The 17,522-nt window shown below is 39.1% G+C and overlaps 1 protein-coding gene across 5 annotated transcripts in view; it reads left to right on the forward strand.

The window, feature by feature from the left end:
• Positions 1-17,522, forward strand: part of Arhgef28 (Rho guanine nucleotide exchange factor 28) — a 306,403-nt gene that overhangs the window by 140,649 nt on the left and 148,232 nt on the right. For 4 of the 5 annotated variants that reach the window (XM_071612505.1, XM_071612508.1, XM_071612507.1 and 1 more), the window contains exons 5-7: positions 5,494-5,677; positions 8,065-8,245; positions 11,249-11,318. In XM_071612505.1, the coding sequence (XP_071468606.1) occupies positions 5,494-5,677; positions 8,065-8,245; positions 11,249-11,318 (435 nt within the window). Of the gene's footprint in view, positions 1-5,493; positions 5,678-8,064; positions 8,246-11,248; positions 11,319-17,522 lie in introns of those variants that run through there. The other variant, XM_071612509.1, reaches the window with a different exon arrangement.

Raw genomic sequence — 17,522 nt, forward strand, 5'->3', positions numbered from 1 at the left:
TGAGAAACTCAAGAACACCATTGCTGTTGCTATTCTCTGCTGACATTCCTTTTAGCTAATAGATGGATCTTCAGTGCTGATTTTGAACCTGTGATCCTCCTGCCTTTGCCTCCCGAGCTGCTGGGATTACAGGTGTGCACCACCATACCTGGCATTAGTGTTTTTAAAAACCCTCATCCCCCTATGTGTATGCATGTGTATTTATGTGTGTTTGAGAAAGAGAAGGAGGGAGATGGAAGAGAGGGAGAGGGGGAAAGAGACCAGACAGAGTCATACACATACCAGTAAACGCCAGAAGGACCAGTTCCCCTTGGCCTTTCCTGTCACATTCTCCTTTTTTACTTCAGAGGTATTATGCTGACTTTTATAGCACTTTCCTGCTTTTCTTTATAGTTTTCCCCCTAAATATATACATAGGTATATGTATAGCTCTCACCTTTTTTGAGATTCTTATTTATTAAAATATATCCTCTATATTCTTTTGTGACTTTAATTATTCCCATTCTACATTATATTTGTTACCTTCTTCTGTTAGCCTAGAATTACTTTTTTTGGGGGTGGGGGGGCTACTGGGGAGTGAATTCAGGGGCACTTGACCACTGAGTCACATCCCCAGCCTTATTTTGTATTTTATTTAGAGACAGGGTCTCACTGAGTTCCTTAGCATTCTGCTTTTGCTGAGGCTGGCTTTGAACTTATGATCCTCCTGTCTCACTCTACTGAGCTGCTGGGATTAAAAATGTACACTACCACGCCTGGCTAGAATTTCATTTTTATTGTTAGAATACTAATGTATGATTACATTACAATTTATTGCATTGCTGATGGACATTAAGATTGTTTCTAATTTCAAACACTTTACATGTTTATGCATGTTTCCTGGTGCACGTGAAGTATGTTCTTTGCTAGGATTTATATGAAGGAATAGGACAATTATGGAATGGAATGGATTTACTATAAGATACTAGACTCTCTAAATGTATTAGATAATGCCACTGTGTATTCTGAAGTGTTTGTACCAATTTATATTTCAAGCAGAGATTTTGAGTTCTGAAGGGCTTGATTAATTATTTTATTTTATTTTTAATGGGCTTTATTTTTTAGAGCAGGTGAAGTTCATGACAAATTTGAGTAAAAGGTACAGAGATTTTCCACATACCTCTTGCCACCATGGCCTTCCCTCTATCACTATCCCTGGCAGGGTGGTACATTAATTGTTGTGGATGAACCTACAACAAGAGGTTAATATTTAAATCTTCCAAGATGAATTTTCTGCCAAGTGAATGCTATGGTCAGACCTTGTGTAGGTACAATAGTGATTCCAAAGGCTGACAAGAAAACAAAATCACTTTCTCTAAGTAACAATCAAACTGTCTATTCCTGTTCTTGTGATTAAGATGTTTCTCTCAAAGTCCCCTTGGTGTTTGCTGCTTTTCATAAATCTTTGCTCACCATAAAGTGAAAATAGTGTGTGTGTGTGTGTGTGTGTGTGTGTGTGTGTGTGCGCGCTAGTTACTGGAGATTGAACCCAGAGAAGCTCTACCACTGAACTACATCCCTGTCCCCATTAAAAAAAAAATTATTTTGAGACAGGTTCTAAGTAGCTAAGGTTGACTCTGAACTTGTGATCCTCCTGCCTCAGCCTCCAGAGTCTCTGGGGATTACAGGTGTGTGCCACCATGCCTGGCAAAGTCAAGATATGTTTAAATACTCAAAGAAACTGAGGTCTTTATTGTAATAACCTCATTTTATGGCAAAGAAGTTGATGCTCTGTAGAGTGGGCTTTGATTTTTCCCTGCTGGGGCAGATGGACCCTCACTGTGCTGTAATAGGAATGATTTATTCAATGACACAGCCTGTTCAGTTCCTTTCTGTGTCTGAGTGATTGTGCTGCCAGGATGTTAGAGGTAATACTTTTTAATGTTTACTGTTAGAGCAATTATTAGTAATTCTGCCTTGGTTACATTAGTTCAAATAACTCCTGGTACCAGCTAAACAGGAAGACACATATTTATTTGGTAAAAAATTTTTCGTTTTAATTAAACAGCCCACCTCTGCCAAATTGTATAACCCCTTTCCACAGTTTGTTTTCCTGGCTGCCCTTAAGAAACCTGAAACTCTCCAACAAGCAGAAATATTTATGTATGTCATGATGCTTCCTATTTCAAGCTGTTTGCCCTCTTCTGTGCTCTGAACTCTTGCACTGAACAAGACAGCTCTCTCTTAAAACACTTAGGTCAGTTTCTTATTTGTTTTCTTTAAACATCAGAAGATCCTCTCTTCCCCTGCCTTCCTGCTCTCCTTAAGTGGAGAGGCTCAGAAGGAGGGAGGGAGGGAGGAAAGGAGGGGAAAGAGGAGAGAGAGAGAGAGAGAGAGAGAGAGAGAGAGAGAGAGAGAGAGGAGAGAAAGACAGTCAGGTCAACAATGAGCCCTTCAGCTCCACATGTTTGCTGTTCTCTCAAGATCTGAAGATGGAGCCTGAAAGCAGAGGACTGGGAGCTGGACTAGCAGGACTGGCATGGAAGGATCTCCTGGTAGATGAAACAGCACCTCCCACTGCTCGGTGGGTTAGGTTGAGCACGGTGCCCTGCACCCTGGGTTTGATGGTATTTAGAGCAGTGCAGCAGGCACCGCAGGGCACACCATCTAAACAGCTGGTACCCTGTCTGTTTCTACAAACACTATGATTTTAAAAAGGAACATGAAGGGTTTAGATGTGCCCACTTGATTGTATTGCAGCCTATACAACCATGGAACATTTCTCACCTGATTTAGAGAGGCTTCTCCGCCTTAGAAATCTCATGCCAGTGAGGTTGGTAGCATCTCATGCTGATGGGCTGGCTGTGCTGGTGAGTGTATGTGTGTACATGTGTGCATGTGTGTGTTCATCTCATTACCTGATCCTCACAAGTTTCTTCCTGGTTATTACCTTAAAAAGGAAGTAAAACATGTCCTGCTGGGAATCTCTTAATAATAAAACACTTCTTTCTAATCAAATTAGTAGAATAGGCAAAAACTTACAGGATAAAAACTTGTAGGATAAAATAGTTTATCTTTTCAGTTTTGTAAAGATGACAATATCTAGTACATGAAGCAAATGTGCTACCTTGTATGTTTTTAGATGTTCTGGCATTTTTGATGCTATTTCAATGGGGGAGATCCATATTGTGTCAAACAGACAGATAATGGAACAAATATAAGGAGAAATGTGTAGCATTTCACTGTGATAAGTGCTCTTTACATATTTGAAATATAAAGCCATAAGTTTATTGATCTAGATTTAGAAATAGCAATAGCAGTAAAACCAATTAAGAATGCAAACTAATCAGTTTTCTTTGGCATTCATGCGCAGTGGAGTATTTCCTCCTAGTTGTTTCAAATTAGAGTGCTGTTGGATACTGGCCCATTACATACCATCAGCACAGTCGTTGGTAGGACAAAGCTGAGCTTATTCCCTATGGTGAGGGGAACTCCTCTGAACAGGATCATAGCAGAGTCTTGGAGCGGGTAGAATGGCAAGACTGAAATTTATTGAGAATTGCAGTTTGGTTGAATGAAGATTTTAATTTGGGGTTGGTAGTGTCAGGGAATGGCAAGTGGGGAGGGGATCTGATAGGGTGTGTGTAAGGATCTTGATACAGTTTAGAATTGGTTTTATATACACTGTCTGTTGAGACTTCCTACTGAAGAGTCACTGAGTCTTGGGGGCAGTCCCTGTATGAACAATCAGTAATTTGCCTGAGCAAGAGTCTCTGGGAATAGTGAAGTTATGTTTGTGAAGACAATGGAAACATAAAATCATGTTAATATGGACAGTGAGCTGTGTGGGGAAGCAGGCGGTTTTGTCCCAGTTGTGTGTGGGAGTACATAATTTCTTTTCTCAGCTATTGCTCAAGAGGTATCTGAGGCAGAACCAAGAACAACAGATGCTCCCTACAGCAGCTGTAGTCAAATACTAAAAGCTAACTTTTGTAGGAATTCACCAGGGGAAGAGCTATTGGTCATTTATTCATTCATCTAATAAGCCAATATTTTTAGAGCACATCCCACGTCCCAAGCACTGTGCTAAGACTGGGAACACCATAAGATACAAGACAAAGTCCCCACCTCTTGGTCCTTTCAGTCTGGTGTGACCACAGCTTTGTCTGGCTCTCTGTAGGTTACACACACAGTCAATAACATGACTGGAGTTTCTGTAAGGCTCACATTCATGCTGCATGCTCATTGCAACAGATCTTGCTGGTAATTTCATGTTTAGGTTAAAATGAGGCATATTTTAAGGTGTGCCAATGCCAATAGAGTTCATGGGTCTAGCTTGTTTTTATTTTATTTGTTTTTATTTTGTTTATTTGTTTATTTATTGTAGACAGGGTCTCACTATGTTGCATAGGCTGGTCTCCAACTACTAGACTTAAGAGATCCTCCAGCCTCAGCTTCCCAAGTGCTGGGACTACAGGTTTATGCTACCACAGCCAGCTTGTGACTAGTTTAGTTTCTTTTCTTTTCTTTTTTTTTTTTTTAGTATGGGCAAATTTATTCTTTTACATACTTATAATACAGTGTTTACTATGGGCTAGTCGTGTTCCAGGCATTGAGCCATTGCAAGAAAAATATAGGTGTACAAACTTTATACAAATTAACTAATCTAAACACACAAATAATTCTGATTTTTAACAGCCGATCACCATTTAACTCCACAAATAAGGAATGGCTTTGGTTTGCCAGACTCTGCTAGGTATTAGAAATAGAAGCACCAAGGACCTGTCAACCTGCAGAGTGGTCCAGCTGGGAACCAATCATAATGCGTAGAAGCAAACATCATGAGGAAAACCAAGATACAGACCAACCAGGAGCCCTTTGTCCAGCAAAGGGGTGTCCAGGGGCATCCAGTAAGGCCTGGTTTTAGCCTGCTGCACACCTGGCGTGGCTTTGGCAATATTGACATAAGCTCAGGGATCTAATAGATGACCAAATACCACTGTAAGATTTGAGAAAGGCCACAGTCTCATATTTTCTGGATATATGAAGCTATTTTGTTGTAGCTTCACCAGGGGAGAAACAGCACTGAGGACAAAGGGTAGAAACTTAATGACCTTGGCCTCTGAGAGAGCCTGCCCCGCCTGAGCAGTGGAATCCTTCAGGGATCTTGGAAACTGACAAGTATCTGTTTACCAAAGAGTGGTCTTTCCCTAGAACCTGTTTTCCTTAGATGACCCTCCTGCATGTGCAGAGGCAGCGATGGCAATATGTAGACAGTGGACAGAAAATCATACCAGTGAAAAGTGGATCTGGCTCCAGCATCTTCTGGCTCCCTAACCTTGGACAAATCCCTCTCCATATTCACAGAGTGAGGTGTTGGGATTTGGTGCTTTGGCAGTTCCTTACGGTTCTGACGTTTTTATTATGCCTAAATACATTGTCTCTTTGATAAAATGTATGAAAGAAACTGTGAAGACAGAGGAACTAATGTCATATGCTTTTCTTTCTCTGCAGTATCTCTACACAGAGAGTCTCTTCTACACCTGGCTGTGAGATGGGGCTTGGCTAAGCTTTCCCACTTCCTCCTGTGTCTCCCTGGGGGAGTGCAGGCCTTGGCATTACCCAATGAAGAGGGCGCCACACCCTTGGACTTAGCTTCACATGGTGGACACTCCAGGCTGGTGGAAGACATCACCAAGTGAGTTCAGATGCTTGATTTCTTTCTTCATCTGTTTCTGTAAAATCTGCCAAGCATTATAAAAAAATAACCCAACCATAAGGTAATGTTGGTGTATGATTTTTACTTTTAGTTCATGTGTACCATACAGACACAAAGCTGGGACCTTTTCTGTTTTACCCACTGCAATATTTCTATAACAGTGCCCAGTCCATGATTTTCATTGAAAGAATATAAATTTTGTTAAATCAATGAATAACAGACCGACTTTATGGTACTATTTAGCCAGTGGGATGGTCATTAGGGTCTAGAAAAATAATATAAAGGAAATAATGTGCTAACTATAAGGTTCTTTATGTTGATGATGTAACAACACTTTTGTGAATTGTGAGTATATTGTTTTATTTAGAACGGTTGAGATTGGTCATTATTTTTAACTTACAAAAGAAGGTTTCGTATATATTGATTTTCATGATTTAATGTGTGGTAAAATATATAATATAATTGGAAAAGTACTTTAAGAATTATAAAGTACTATATAAATATTAGATATCATTAGAGTATTATTACACAATGTCTCATAGTAGACTGGTTTTTCTTGTTTGGCTCATGGAACTCAATGTAACTAATTTATGGTTATATGGGGAATGAGAGAATGTTAGAGTAAAAACTGGAGATTTCTGTTTATTTTTCTTATTTGGTCAAATGCCCATCAATCAAGAGCCAAGCCTATCCAAAGGGAATTTCCTTTATCTTTGGTTTAACATGACCTCATTTTTTAGCCAGTAGGGCAAGAATGCTTCCTTTGACTTAGTCATCCTGGATAGTTCATGGTTCAGTGAGGTCCTGGAGGCCAGCTCTTCATATGTTGGTAGTTTTGTATCTTGTTTCTTCATGCAAGAAAAAAATTATGTGTTTTAAAAGCTTGCATGCTTAATAAATCCAACCATGGATGGAATTAAAAGTATGTAAGTTCAATGCTGATCATAGGATGAAGCTTCCATTTCTAAATTAATTACAAGGATCTTATTCCTCAGGCTCAGAGTCCATTCACCTCGGTGGCTTGGTGTTGGCATGGGAAGTTTTCTGGAAGATTCTAGAATCCTTGCCAGCAATTGGTGTGAAGAGTTTGGGGAGGTTCCTCAAGCCTTAGAGTAACAACTGCTCTTTATAGATCTCTCTCTCTCTCTTTTTTTTTTTTTATCATTCTGGGTGAGGGAGGTAATATTTCTTTCAGTGGAAATGTAGATACTTCTTGACATCTGATAGGTCTGTCCTTGTGAGCCCATTGCAGATTGAAAAACCCTAAGTTGAAAATGAATTTATTACATTTAACCAACCAGCAGCATAATTTAGCAACACAGTCCACCATGGAGTATTGATTATTTACCCTTGTGATTGAGTGACTGCCTGGGAACTGTGGCTTGCTGCCACTGCCCATCCTAGGAACATCTCAAAATTCAAAATTTGAAGATTTATGATGAATGTATATAGTTTTAATGCCATTGTGAAGTTGAGAAATTATTAAACTGTTGTAAGTTAGGCACCATCTGTAGAATATATTTTTGTAAAGTAACCATTTTTTTTTTTTTACAAAGTGAGGTCATATTAGAAGAGGAAAGAGACACAGAACTGAAGTGAGGAATCTGGGAACAACCTTTGGGGATGTGACAACATGCCGAACATTAACATTTTTATCCTGAGGCATCTTTACTGTTGCTATTGCATGATAACCCATCTAGAATATTGGGACATTATCCATGAAGCCTACTAATAGCTAATGAATATGCAGTTGTTCTTTGCCATGACAGAACAGAAAAATCCACTTATATTCAAGAATTTAACTTGGGAATATTGTTCTATTGTTAATGAATGTATTCAAGAATATGACATGATTAAATTTATGCATGTTTTAATTTGCATGAGAAAGTGATTTGCAACAGTGGTACCAGTGTGTTATGAATACCTCACTTGTTTGTAACATCCAAGCTTCACCACACTCCCTGGAGAGCATGTCTGTTTTCCACTGTAATCATCTAATAAACTATTGGCTGCCAGTTAATTTGTTCTACATGTGGCTCCATTAAAGGGTGAGGCATCTTTTCAGATTAAAAGGGGAATGAAATTTTGAGGTAAATTTCTATGTTTGAGTTAGTAATGTTTCACTGTTTATCTAAACCTTTAAAGTACGTAGTATATACTTCAATATCTTTTCCATAGACCCTTCTCTGGGTGTCTATGGCTTTTGAAAGTAGCTGTTTCAATGAGCTTATGTATCTGTTGCACGTAAGTGATTTTCAAGGTTTATTTTGTCAGTTGGGTTTGTCATATCAGGGAGCTAAGGGAATTGGAATCTTGGGGGTGGTATTTCAGAAACTGTGCATGGATTTTGATTTGTGATGTTTCAGTTTTCAGGACAAATGTTCCCCAGGCTTTTCTCGAGTTCGGCTCAGTGAAGATGCCTCCCTGCAATACATTCACTCATCAGAAACACTGACTCTGACCCTTAACCACACAGCCGGGCATTTGTTGGAGGCAGATATTAAACTCTTCCGGAAATACTTCTGGGACAGAGCCTTTCTTGTCAAGGTTTGTGCCCAGATATTCTGGTATACAATAGTGCACACTCCTTTACAGAGCACAGGCATCTATTCATGGTTTTGGGAACAGTATTTTTTGGGGGGGTAGCACATTCTTTCTAATGAAACATTGGGGGGCATGGAATTGGAAACTATTAGATCAATAGAATGAAGATTACATATGTTGTTGTCAGGAAAACAATACTTTGTATAATATTCCTGTTTACTTTTCTGAGTCCAACCCAACCCATGGTTGGGTTTTAATTCTAACATTGGATGTTTTATCTGTACTTATTAATTGCATTATAATTCTCAACTAAAGCAGTTGCATTTAGGACTATTGTATATGTATATATCTACTCCTGGGCTTCCTTGTGGTTTAGATGTAGTTAAGCCCAGGCATACAAATAGGAACAGGTAAGAACTTAGTTTTTTTTTTTTTTCCAAAGAGATTTTCCCCCTTCCATCATGACCAGCTTTGAGGGCTATCATAGCTTCATATCATAGCATGCCCATTTCAGAGTTAAAATGTTTTACTTTCTTTATAATCATTATCATTATATTTTAAGTTCATTTTTATTATTGAACCCAAGTTAAAGTCTCAACCTGGGGTTCAGGTTCTCAAAGATAGGTAGGTTTAATATATTTGTCACCACCTTAATATTGCTTAACTTCAGATGAAATTGATAGCTGATAAGTCTGTGAATTGAGGATGAATCCTGAGTTGTTGATGTTAATATGCTATTCAAGAACCCCAAGTATTTATTTTTGTTCTATGTTGTAATATATCTTGCTAGGCTCATGTTAATTATTTTGACAATGGCCTCTTTTTCTCTATTTTACTCAATTATTTTAGTCAATGACCTGATATGTTATTACTATTATTATTTTTTAGAAAACAAATAGAATGTGACTAAAAAAGTATAAAGAATATTTAACATATTTTAGTTATTATTAGGCAAAGTGTTATTTAGCTTGGTTTATTGTTATTTTAAATGTAAGCAAGTGGTAATTATTATATGGATTTTTCATACTAAAGCTTTACAACTTAGGATAACAAATATTACATGACCATATATAGATTTTGTATAGAAAGTATTCATGCTTTACTGGATCTTACATGTCTAAAAGTTTATTTTTATGTGTTAGCTTTAGATGACTTGGCTCTGAGGTGAGGGACTGATCGGTACTCACTGAACCACAGCCCAAACTCAGTCTCTTACAAGGAGACACATTAAGTCTAAGGTTTGAGCATTGCTCAGTTATCTGCAGCCTTCTAGAGCAACAGTGGACAATTTGCTGTGAAAACCCAAGCTTGCTTTACCATGCACTAGACCTATTGTGGTGCTCCCCTTCAGAAGCCCCATCTGTTAGAGTTTCAGAGGTTACAGGTTTTCACTCTATATTGCAGTTTATAGTGGTGGCATGACAATTTGTAATAAGTATTAAATGTTAAAGTGACAGGTTTGTGCTAAATATCTAAACTGTAAAGACAAATATTAAGAAATTAAAGAAAAAGCAAAATCCTTTCTTGGTTGTTGTTGATTTGCCTGGCACTGGGGATTGAACCCAGGGCCTTGCACATGCACATATTTTGCCATTAAGCTATACACTTAACCCTGAATAGGCAAAGTCTTAGCTGTATCCTTTAATCATTTTTCTTAATTGTTTAACAAAGTCTTTCCTATTAATCAGAATGCTGATAATTTAGTTGTGGAACTGGGCTAAAATGAATAAGACAACTGGGAAATTTAAATTTCTCTGAGATGGCATTCCAAATTACTCATAAAAGTGAAGTATTCACAAACCCATTTCCAAAAATAATAGTACTTTATTTCATGTTCTGTAATCAGAAACCAACATTGTCTGATGTGCTTTTTATGCATAAGCTTGACAACTCCCCTTATTGAAAGATAAGGGTTCAAGGTCAAGGCTGACCCCAGGTAAACTCGGTGCAGGTGAATGTCTCAGGCCTAGAGACCCCTCTTTCAGCCCCATTACTTATGCTTCCATCTCCTCAGCACCCCCTAGTATAGAACTACTCTAGTCCATCTCTTAAGTCCCTGGAGGCCCTGGAAGAGAGAACACCATATCCTGGAAGAGGTGCTGGGCAAGTTAGTAGCCCAAACAGGGCGTGTGACTAGACATTCCCTGCCCTTTTGTGGTCAACGAGTTGTATATTTTTTCATGTTATTTTTTGCTCTGGCCTCAGGATGCTCTTCCAAGATGGTCAGAATGAGGCAATAGATCCACTGGGCTGAAGCATGCCTGGTAGGATTCAGGGGTCTGTATCAGTTGTGTGGTTTCCCACCCAAGGAGGCTGAAGATTTATTTTGGAACATGTGCTAAGCACTTTTGGGCTCTTTCACCATTTGGCACATCAGCAAGTGATTCTGCATATTTTCACATTTTTGCTGGCTGTGAGTAGTCTGTCTGAAAAGAAAATCCAGATGGTCCCAAGAGGGCAGCTTTTCTCTAAGGCCTTTGCAAGGCTTACCAACTTAGTTTCAGCAGGTATAGCTTGCACTCATGGTGCCAATTTGCAGCTCAAGGTGTGGTTTTCTACTTTTTTGGTCCATGGTCATCCTGGATCCTACCTGTGCTTGTGGTCCTATCCTGTCATCCAACCCTCCAAGGTCCCTACATCTTAGGGTCTAGGTGTGGGTTGCTACTGGTGAGCAGATGCAGTGTCCCTTGTTAGCAGTTTCAAAGATGCTCTGTTCTTTTTCTGGTTTACGCATAACATTCCTGAGAGCTTTCTGATTGTTGTGACCTGCAGAAGCAGTCAAGGATTAGTGGCAGGGACAGCTTTGGCCCCCTTGCCCCTGGATTTCTCTGACTTAGCTCCCTGTTATTCTGGGACAGTGACTGTGTTCTCCCAGCAGTTTTTACCCACCCTTGTCTTTCCCAGCCTTCCCAGCTCTCAGGTTCTTGATTGTGACTTTTCTCTCTTTGTTGTATATCAGAAGCCTCAAATAGTTTTCAGTGATTTTTTTCCCCCTTCATTTCTTAGGCTCTTGAGCAAGAAGTCAGGCCAGAGGAAAGACCAACTATGCCTTCCCGAGTTGCAGAAACTGAAGAAGGTACGTATGTTCCTGCCCCATTAGGCAACCTAGAAAAGTACCAGGACTAACTAGCTAACTAGTCTGCTAAAGTGCATGGCAAAATTGCATGAACTAAGAGGCTCAGAGGCAAGATCTGGGGTTAGTGGTGATTACAAAGCCCCTGGATCCTCTGACGGCACCAAATGCAGGGTACTGTTTGTTTCCACTTTTCTTCCACTAATGTTCACTGAGAGCTGTTTGCAAGCCCTTGGCTGGGTCTTCACATTCTTGATCTTTTGAGCATTCTCTGGACACAAAAGATTGTTTATATCTTATTGCTAGTTGCTTCCCTTTTGCTTCATACTTCAGTGAGGGTATTATGTTGATTTTGGTTTTTTAAAATTTTATGTGAAGATCAGGTTACATATATTTGGAGAGGTAGATTTGTGTTATCTGTTCATTTAATTTCAGGGTAGTGAAGGAAAATTATGAAAGTTTAGTCTGATCATTTATTTAGTCCTTCCCTCCTTTATTCATTCTTTTGCTCATTTAACCTTTGTGAAACTTCTCTTCTAAGTTAGGTCACCAGGTCTTAAAGGGAAGCTTTGAAAATCATTAAGATATGTTGGTTGGCACAAGGGGTGGGCAGCACCATTGGCATTTAGAAGTAAGGGGCTGGGGTCCTAGATGCTTATCAAGATACAGGCAGTCCTGCCTAAGAGTTGCCCTGTAGAGCTAATTTCAAGACTGAATGCACAATTCTAGTGGTAGGAGTTCACACAGGAAGATATTTTTATAATACGTTACCACTACATTGTTCCCCATCATAGCACACAGAATCATTTTGATGCCACCCTTGAACCAATTCACCTGCAGGAATACCATTAATCTTCATTTTCTCTAACTTGGCAATTTATTAGGGTATTCAATCCTTACTGTAATTCATATAGTTCCCTCTTTTCCATGTACACCTGAATCTGGTCTGTTATTAAGTCTTAGTAATAAGCACAAGTTTTTATCTTAGGAAGCCTTCTCATCTGTTTTTTGCATATTCCTGTATTTTTTTGTCTGGAAAAAATTCTGGTTTTCAGAGAGAATCCAATAGTTGCAGACGTCTGACCACATCATTGTGTCTTCCAAGGCAGCTAAGGAGAATGTTTTGTATGTTGAAATACAAAATATCTTACTATCAGTTGCTTTCCTTTTGCTTCATACTTTAGTTAGGGTATTATGTTGATTTTGACTTTTTGAAATTTCATGTGAAGATCATGTTATGTGTATCTGTAGAGGTAGAATTGTCTTGTCTATTAATTTTATTTCAGGGTAGTGAAGGACCATTATGAAATACCTGTTAATGTAAAGGGACATTGGTCTGACAGGGCTGAGAATCTCCATGCTAGATGCTGTCTTTTGGGAGGTAAACAGGGCAATGTCCTGGTTTCTACCCTACCAAGGTTAACAGCTGGTTAATACCTTCGATCTTGCTTTTAATTGACAACCTAGATACAGGATTTATCAGATAGCATAATCTTTGCCCTACATTTGTTGAAAAATTGTCCCAGATAAGAAGTATCTATGGTGAGCTGCTAGAAGTCTGTGTGGCCTGTCCATGCTGCCCCTGCTCCTGGGTCAGTCCTGATCAGCTGAGCTTCCTACCTAGCCTACATCCTCAGGGCTCGTGGAGTTGCCCTTGTTTTGGGTGGTGCTGCTGGCTGTGTTGGGGAGGAACAAGGGGTCTGCCTGCCTAAGGAGTTAGTGGGTTCCTTCAGCTTTATCCTTCAAGACTGTGAGGAGAAACTTCTTCCTGGTCTATTGTGGGGAATGCTGGCTTTACCTGAGCACCTGGCCCAGTTTTACTGCTATAACTAAAACTGATCAAGTTTCTTACTTCTTGTTGGCTGGTACTAGCCATGAAGCTGTCACTGGCCTGCCAATTGCAAATAGCTAGGGCACTACATTTTATGTTGTCCTTATTTTTTTTTAATTTAAGCCTCTACCCTTGCTTTTTTAAAAATTAATTTTTAAGTTTATTTTTTATTAGTTATACATGACAGTAGAATGCATTCAATCACTTTGATATATTATACATAGATGGGATATAACCTCATTTTTCTGAGTATACATGTTGTAGAATCATATTGGTCATGCAGTCACATATGTACATAAAGTAATAATGTCTGTTTCATTCTACTATCTTCCCTATCCTCGCATCTCCTTCCCTCCCCTCCCTTCATTTCCCTCCACCTAATCTAAGGTAACGCTATTCTTCTCTGATGCCCCCCTCCTTATTGTGAATTAGCATCCACATATTAGAGAAAACATTCAGCCTTTGGTTTTGTGGGATTGGCTTACTTCTCTTAGCATGATATTCTCCAACTCCAACCATTTACTGGCAAATGCCATAATTTTACTCTTTTTTAAAGCTGAGTAATATTCCATTGAGTATATATACCACATTTTCGTTATCCATGCATCTATTGAGGGACACTTAGGTTGGTTCCATAGTCTAGCTATTGTGAATTGAGCTGCTATAAACGTTGATGTGGCGATGTCACTATTGTATGCTGACTTTAAGTCTTTGGATATTAACCAAGGAGTGGGATAGCTGGGTCAAATGGTGGTTCTATTCCAAATTTTCTGAAGAATCTCCATACTGCTTTCCATAGTGGTTGCACTAATTTGCAGTCCCATCAGCAATGTATCAGTATACTTTTTTCACCACATCTTTGCCAACATTTATTATTGCCTGTATTCTTTATGATTGCCATTCTGACAGGAGTGAGATGACATCTTAGAGTAGTTTTGATTTGCATTTCTCTAATTGCTAGAGATGTTGAACACTTTTTCATATATGTATTGATCAATTGTATTTCTTCATCTGTGAAGTGTCTGTTCAGTTCCTTAGCCCATTTATTGATTGGATTATTTATTTATTTTTTGCTGTTGTTGTTAAGTTTTTTGGGTTCTTTATATATCCTAGAGATTAATGCTTTATTGGAGGTGGATGTGGTAAAGATTTTCTCCCAATCCGTGGGAGAAAATCTATACACAGATATGCATGTACACACACACACACATACACACATACATAGCTCTCCTCACTTTATTAATTGTTTCCTTTGCTGAGAAAAAGCTATTTAATTTGAATCCATTCCATTTATTATTTCTTGATTTTTGTGCAGGGTGAGAGAGGTTTAATTTCATTTTGCTACATATGGATTTCCAGTTTTGCCAGCACTTTTTTTTAAGTCAACTTCTAATTTTTTTTATTATCTTGTATATCTTTTCTCCATTGTTTTTTTGTTTTGTTTTTTTTTAACCATACGATTTATTTTTATTTTTTTTTAGTCATACATGACAGCAGAATGTATTTTGACATATAATACATACATGGAATGTATATACATCAATCATATTGTCTGCTCTATTCTGCTGCCCTTCCAGAGCCTTAGGTTTTAAGGAAGAGCTTTAGGGCTGATGTATGTTTCAGTCCTGGGTCACTTCCCACTATGACAAAAGCAGGGAGGCTATGGTCTTATTGGTTCTGCATAATATTTAAACAACAAAAAAGAACTAAAGAATGCCCTGTAGTCCTACTGAAATTGAGGAGTATCTGAAGCAATTACCTTTTATTACTCTTAGTTTCTAGATCTTAATTTTTGTATACTGCTTTATCTGTTGGTTTTTGTTTTCTCAAATGGAAGTGACATGAACAGCTCTAACATTTAAAAAAAGTTTGCTGACTTTGCCACATCCATTCCAAGAACTGGAAGAAGAGTGCATTACACTTATTAATCCACTGATGCTAAATCTATTGTTAATAAGGTATCAGATAGGTCAGATTGTCATTCTACTGAACACATCTGTACACCTGGCCATGCACTGGGTATGATCACATTTTAAATCTAGATTAGAAGTTCTCCACTGGGGATAATTTTTCAGTGACCCCACAGGGGGACAGTTTGCAGTGTCTGGAGACTTTTATGGTTTTCACAATGGTGGTAGGGTGCTTACTTGCAGCGACTTGTCAGAGTCCAGGGATACTGTTAAGTATTTTATACTCCCCTACCCCAATAATGATGTTACTCAATACATCAATAATGCTGATATATATATAGAAAAATCCTCATAGCTGGGTGGGGTGTTGCCTGTAATCCAGCGGCTCAGGAAGCCAGAGCAGGAAGATTGCAAGTTCAAAGCCAGCCTCAGAAGCTTAGCATGGCTCTAAGCAACTTAGTGAAACCCTGTCTTAAAAAGTAAAAAGGGCCAGGGATATGGCTCAGTGGTTAAATACACCCGGGTTCAATCCCTGGTATCAAAAAAAAAAAAAAAATGCGGGGTTGGGGGGTTGGGATGTGGTTCACTGGTTAAGTGCCCCTGGGTTCAATCCCCAGTAACAAAACAAAACAAAACATATGGAGTTCATGGAATAGTGGGCTCCATAAAGCTAGAGAGCAGGAGTAATTGATGATTAAGTGTACTTAAGAGCTAAGGTCACAGTGCAGTTGCAGTTGAAGATTTCAGATGTGCAGTAATCTGTCTGAAGATGCGGTCTGGAATAGTCATAGGAGTAGAGAGGACCAAGTTGTCTGACTGAGTTCGGTGATGCATGCCTTAGAAGGCAGGAGGATCACAAGTTCAAGGCCAGCCTCAGCAACTTAGTGAGACCATTTCAAAATCAAAATAAAAAGGACTGAGGATGTAGCTCAGTGGTTAAGTGTCCCTGGGTCCAATCCTGGTATCAAAATAAATTTTTAAAAAGTCTGATTTGTAATACATCAGTTGACAGGGAAGACATTCATTAAACAGAAGTGCATATGGTTATGCTGGGTTTTTTTTTTCAGTGTTTTTGTAGTATAACCCTAATTTTCTCTTTTTTGGGGGGGTGGTTATTTTCATTTTATTTTATTTATTTAAATTTTTTTATTATTAGTTGTTCAAAACATTACAAAGCTCTTGACATATCATATTTCATATATTTGATTCACGCGGATTATGAACTCCCATTTTTACCCCGTATACATATTGCAGATTCACATAGGTTACACATCCACTTTTTTACATACTGCCATACTAGTGTCTGTTGTATTCTGCTGCCTTTCCTATCCTCTACTATCCCCACTCCCCTCCCCTCCCATCTTCTCTCTCTACCCCATCTACTGTAATTCAATTCTCTCTCTTGTTTTTTTTTTCCCTTTCCCCTCACTTCCTCTTATATGTAATTTTGTATAACAATGAGGGTCTCCTTCCATTACCATGCAATTTCCCTTCTCTCTCCCTTTCCCTCCCCCCTCTTGTCCCTGTTTAATGGTGATCTTCTTCTCATGCTCTTCCTCCCTATTCTGTTCTTCTTTTCTCCATTGTAATCCCCCTTTAAACTAATTTAGAAAAAAAAAAACAAAACAAACTCTAAATAAGTACTTAAATTCCAAGTTCTTATATTTAAGGGGCTTCCAGTTTGGGGTTGGGGATGAGAAAACAAGCTCTCTCAGAAAAGTATAATTGCTCTGGGAGTCATTTGCAGATCACACTGTGAGCATACTGCAGACTTGACAGTGGATGGATCAGGGGAATCTTCTTGAAAGAAGTACCCCCTGGAGCTGTGAACTAATATAGGGAAGGCTTCCAGATGGTAGAAAAACATGCAGTATGGACTCCTAAACTGGAGGATGCATCAGGGGAAATGCTGGTCATTTTTTAGCCCTAGAAGTATAGATGTGTGTGTGTGTGTGTGTGTGTGTGTGTGAGTATGTGTGTTTGTGTGTACATGTACATCTGTGTGTAGTGGTGGTGGTGATACCAGGAATACAGGCATGAGAGGCAGGCAGACGGGCAGGACATATACAAGAGGCCAGGAATAGGAGCTCCTCCCCGACTGCTCTACAGCTGTTTGAAACAATTAGATTAGATTATTAGTTTAGAATGGTCATTCCGGAGGGAATATAGAGAATAGATTTGCAGGGCCAAGTGGAAATCTGGGAACCAGCCACGGGTCTGCTGAAAGGAATGCAGCAGATGGGCTGCACCACAGCAGTGTAATGAGCTGGGAGAGGTGGAGACAGGTGAGTCCTTTCCTGAAGGTGCAGGGTCTAATTGGGCCAGAGGTAAGGGAGAAGTCTAAATGATTCCTCCTTTCCCTGGGTATGTCTGTAGGTGGGATAGGCCTTAGAGCAAGCAGAATTGACCAAAAATGTACTCAGTTTTGGATAGGTTGAGTTTGGATGGACCTGTGAGGCAGCAAGG

This window comes from Marmota flaviventris, chromosome 5, assembly GCF_047511675.1.
Source record: "Marmota flaviventris isolate mMarFla1 chromosome 5, mMarFla1.hap1, whole genome shotgun sequence".
In the NCBI taxonomy this organism is placed as follows: domain Eukaryota; kingdom Metazoa; phylum Chordata; class Mammalia; order Rodentia; family Sciuridae; genus Marmota; species Marmota flaviventris.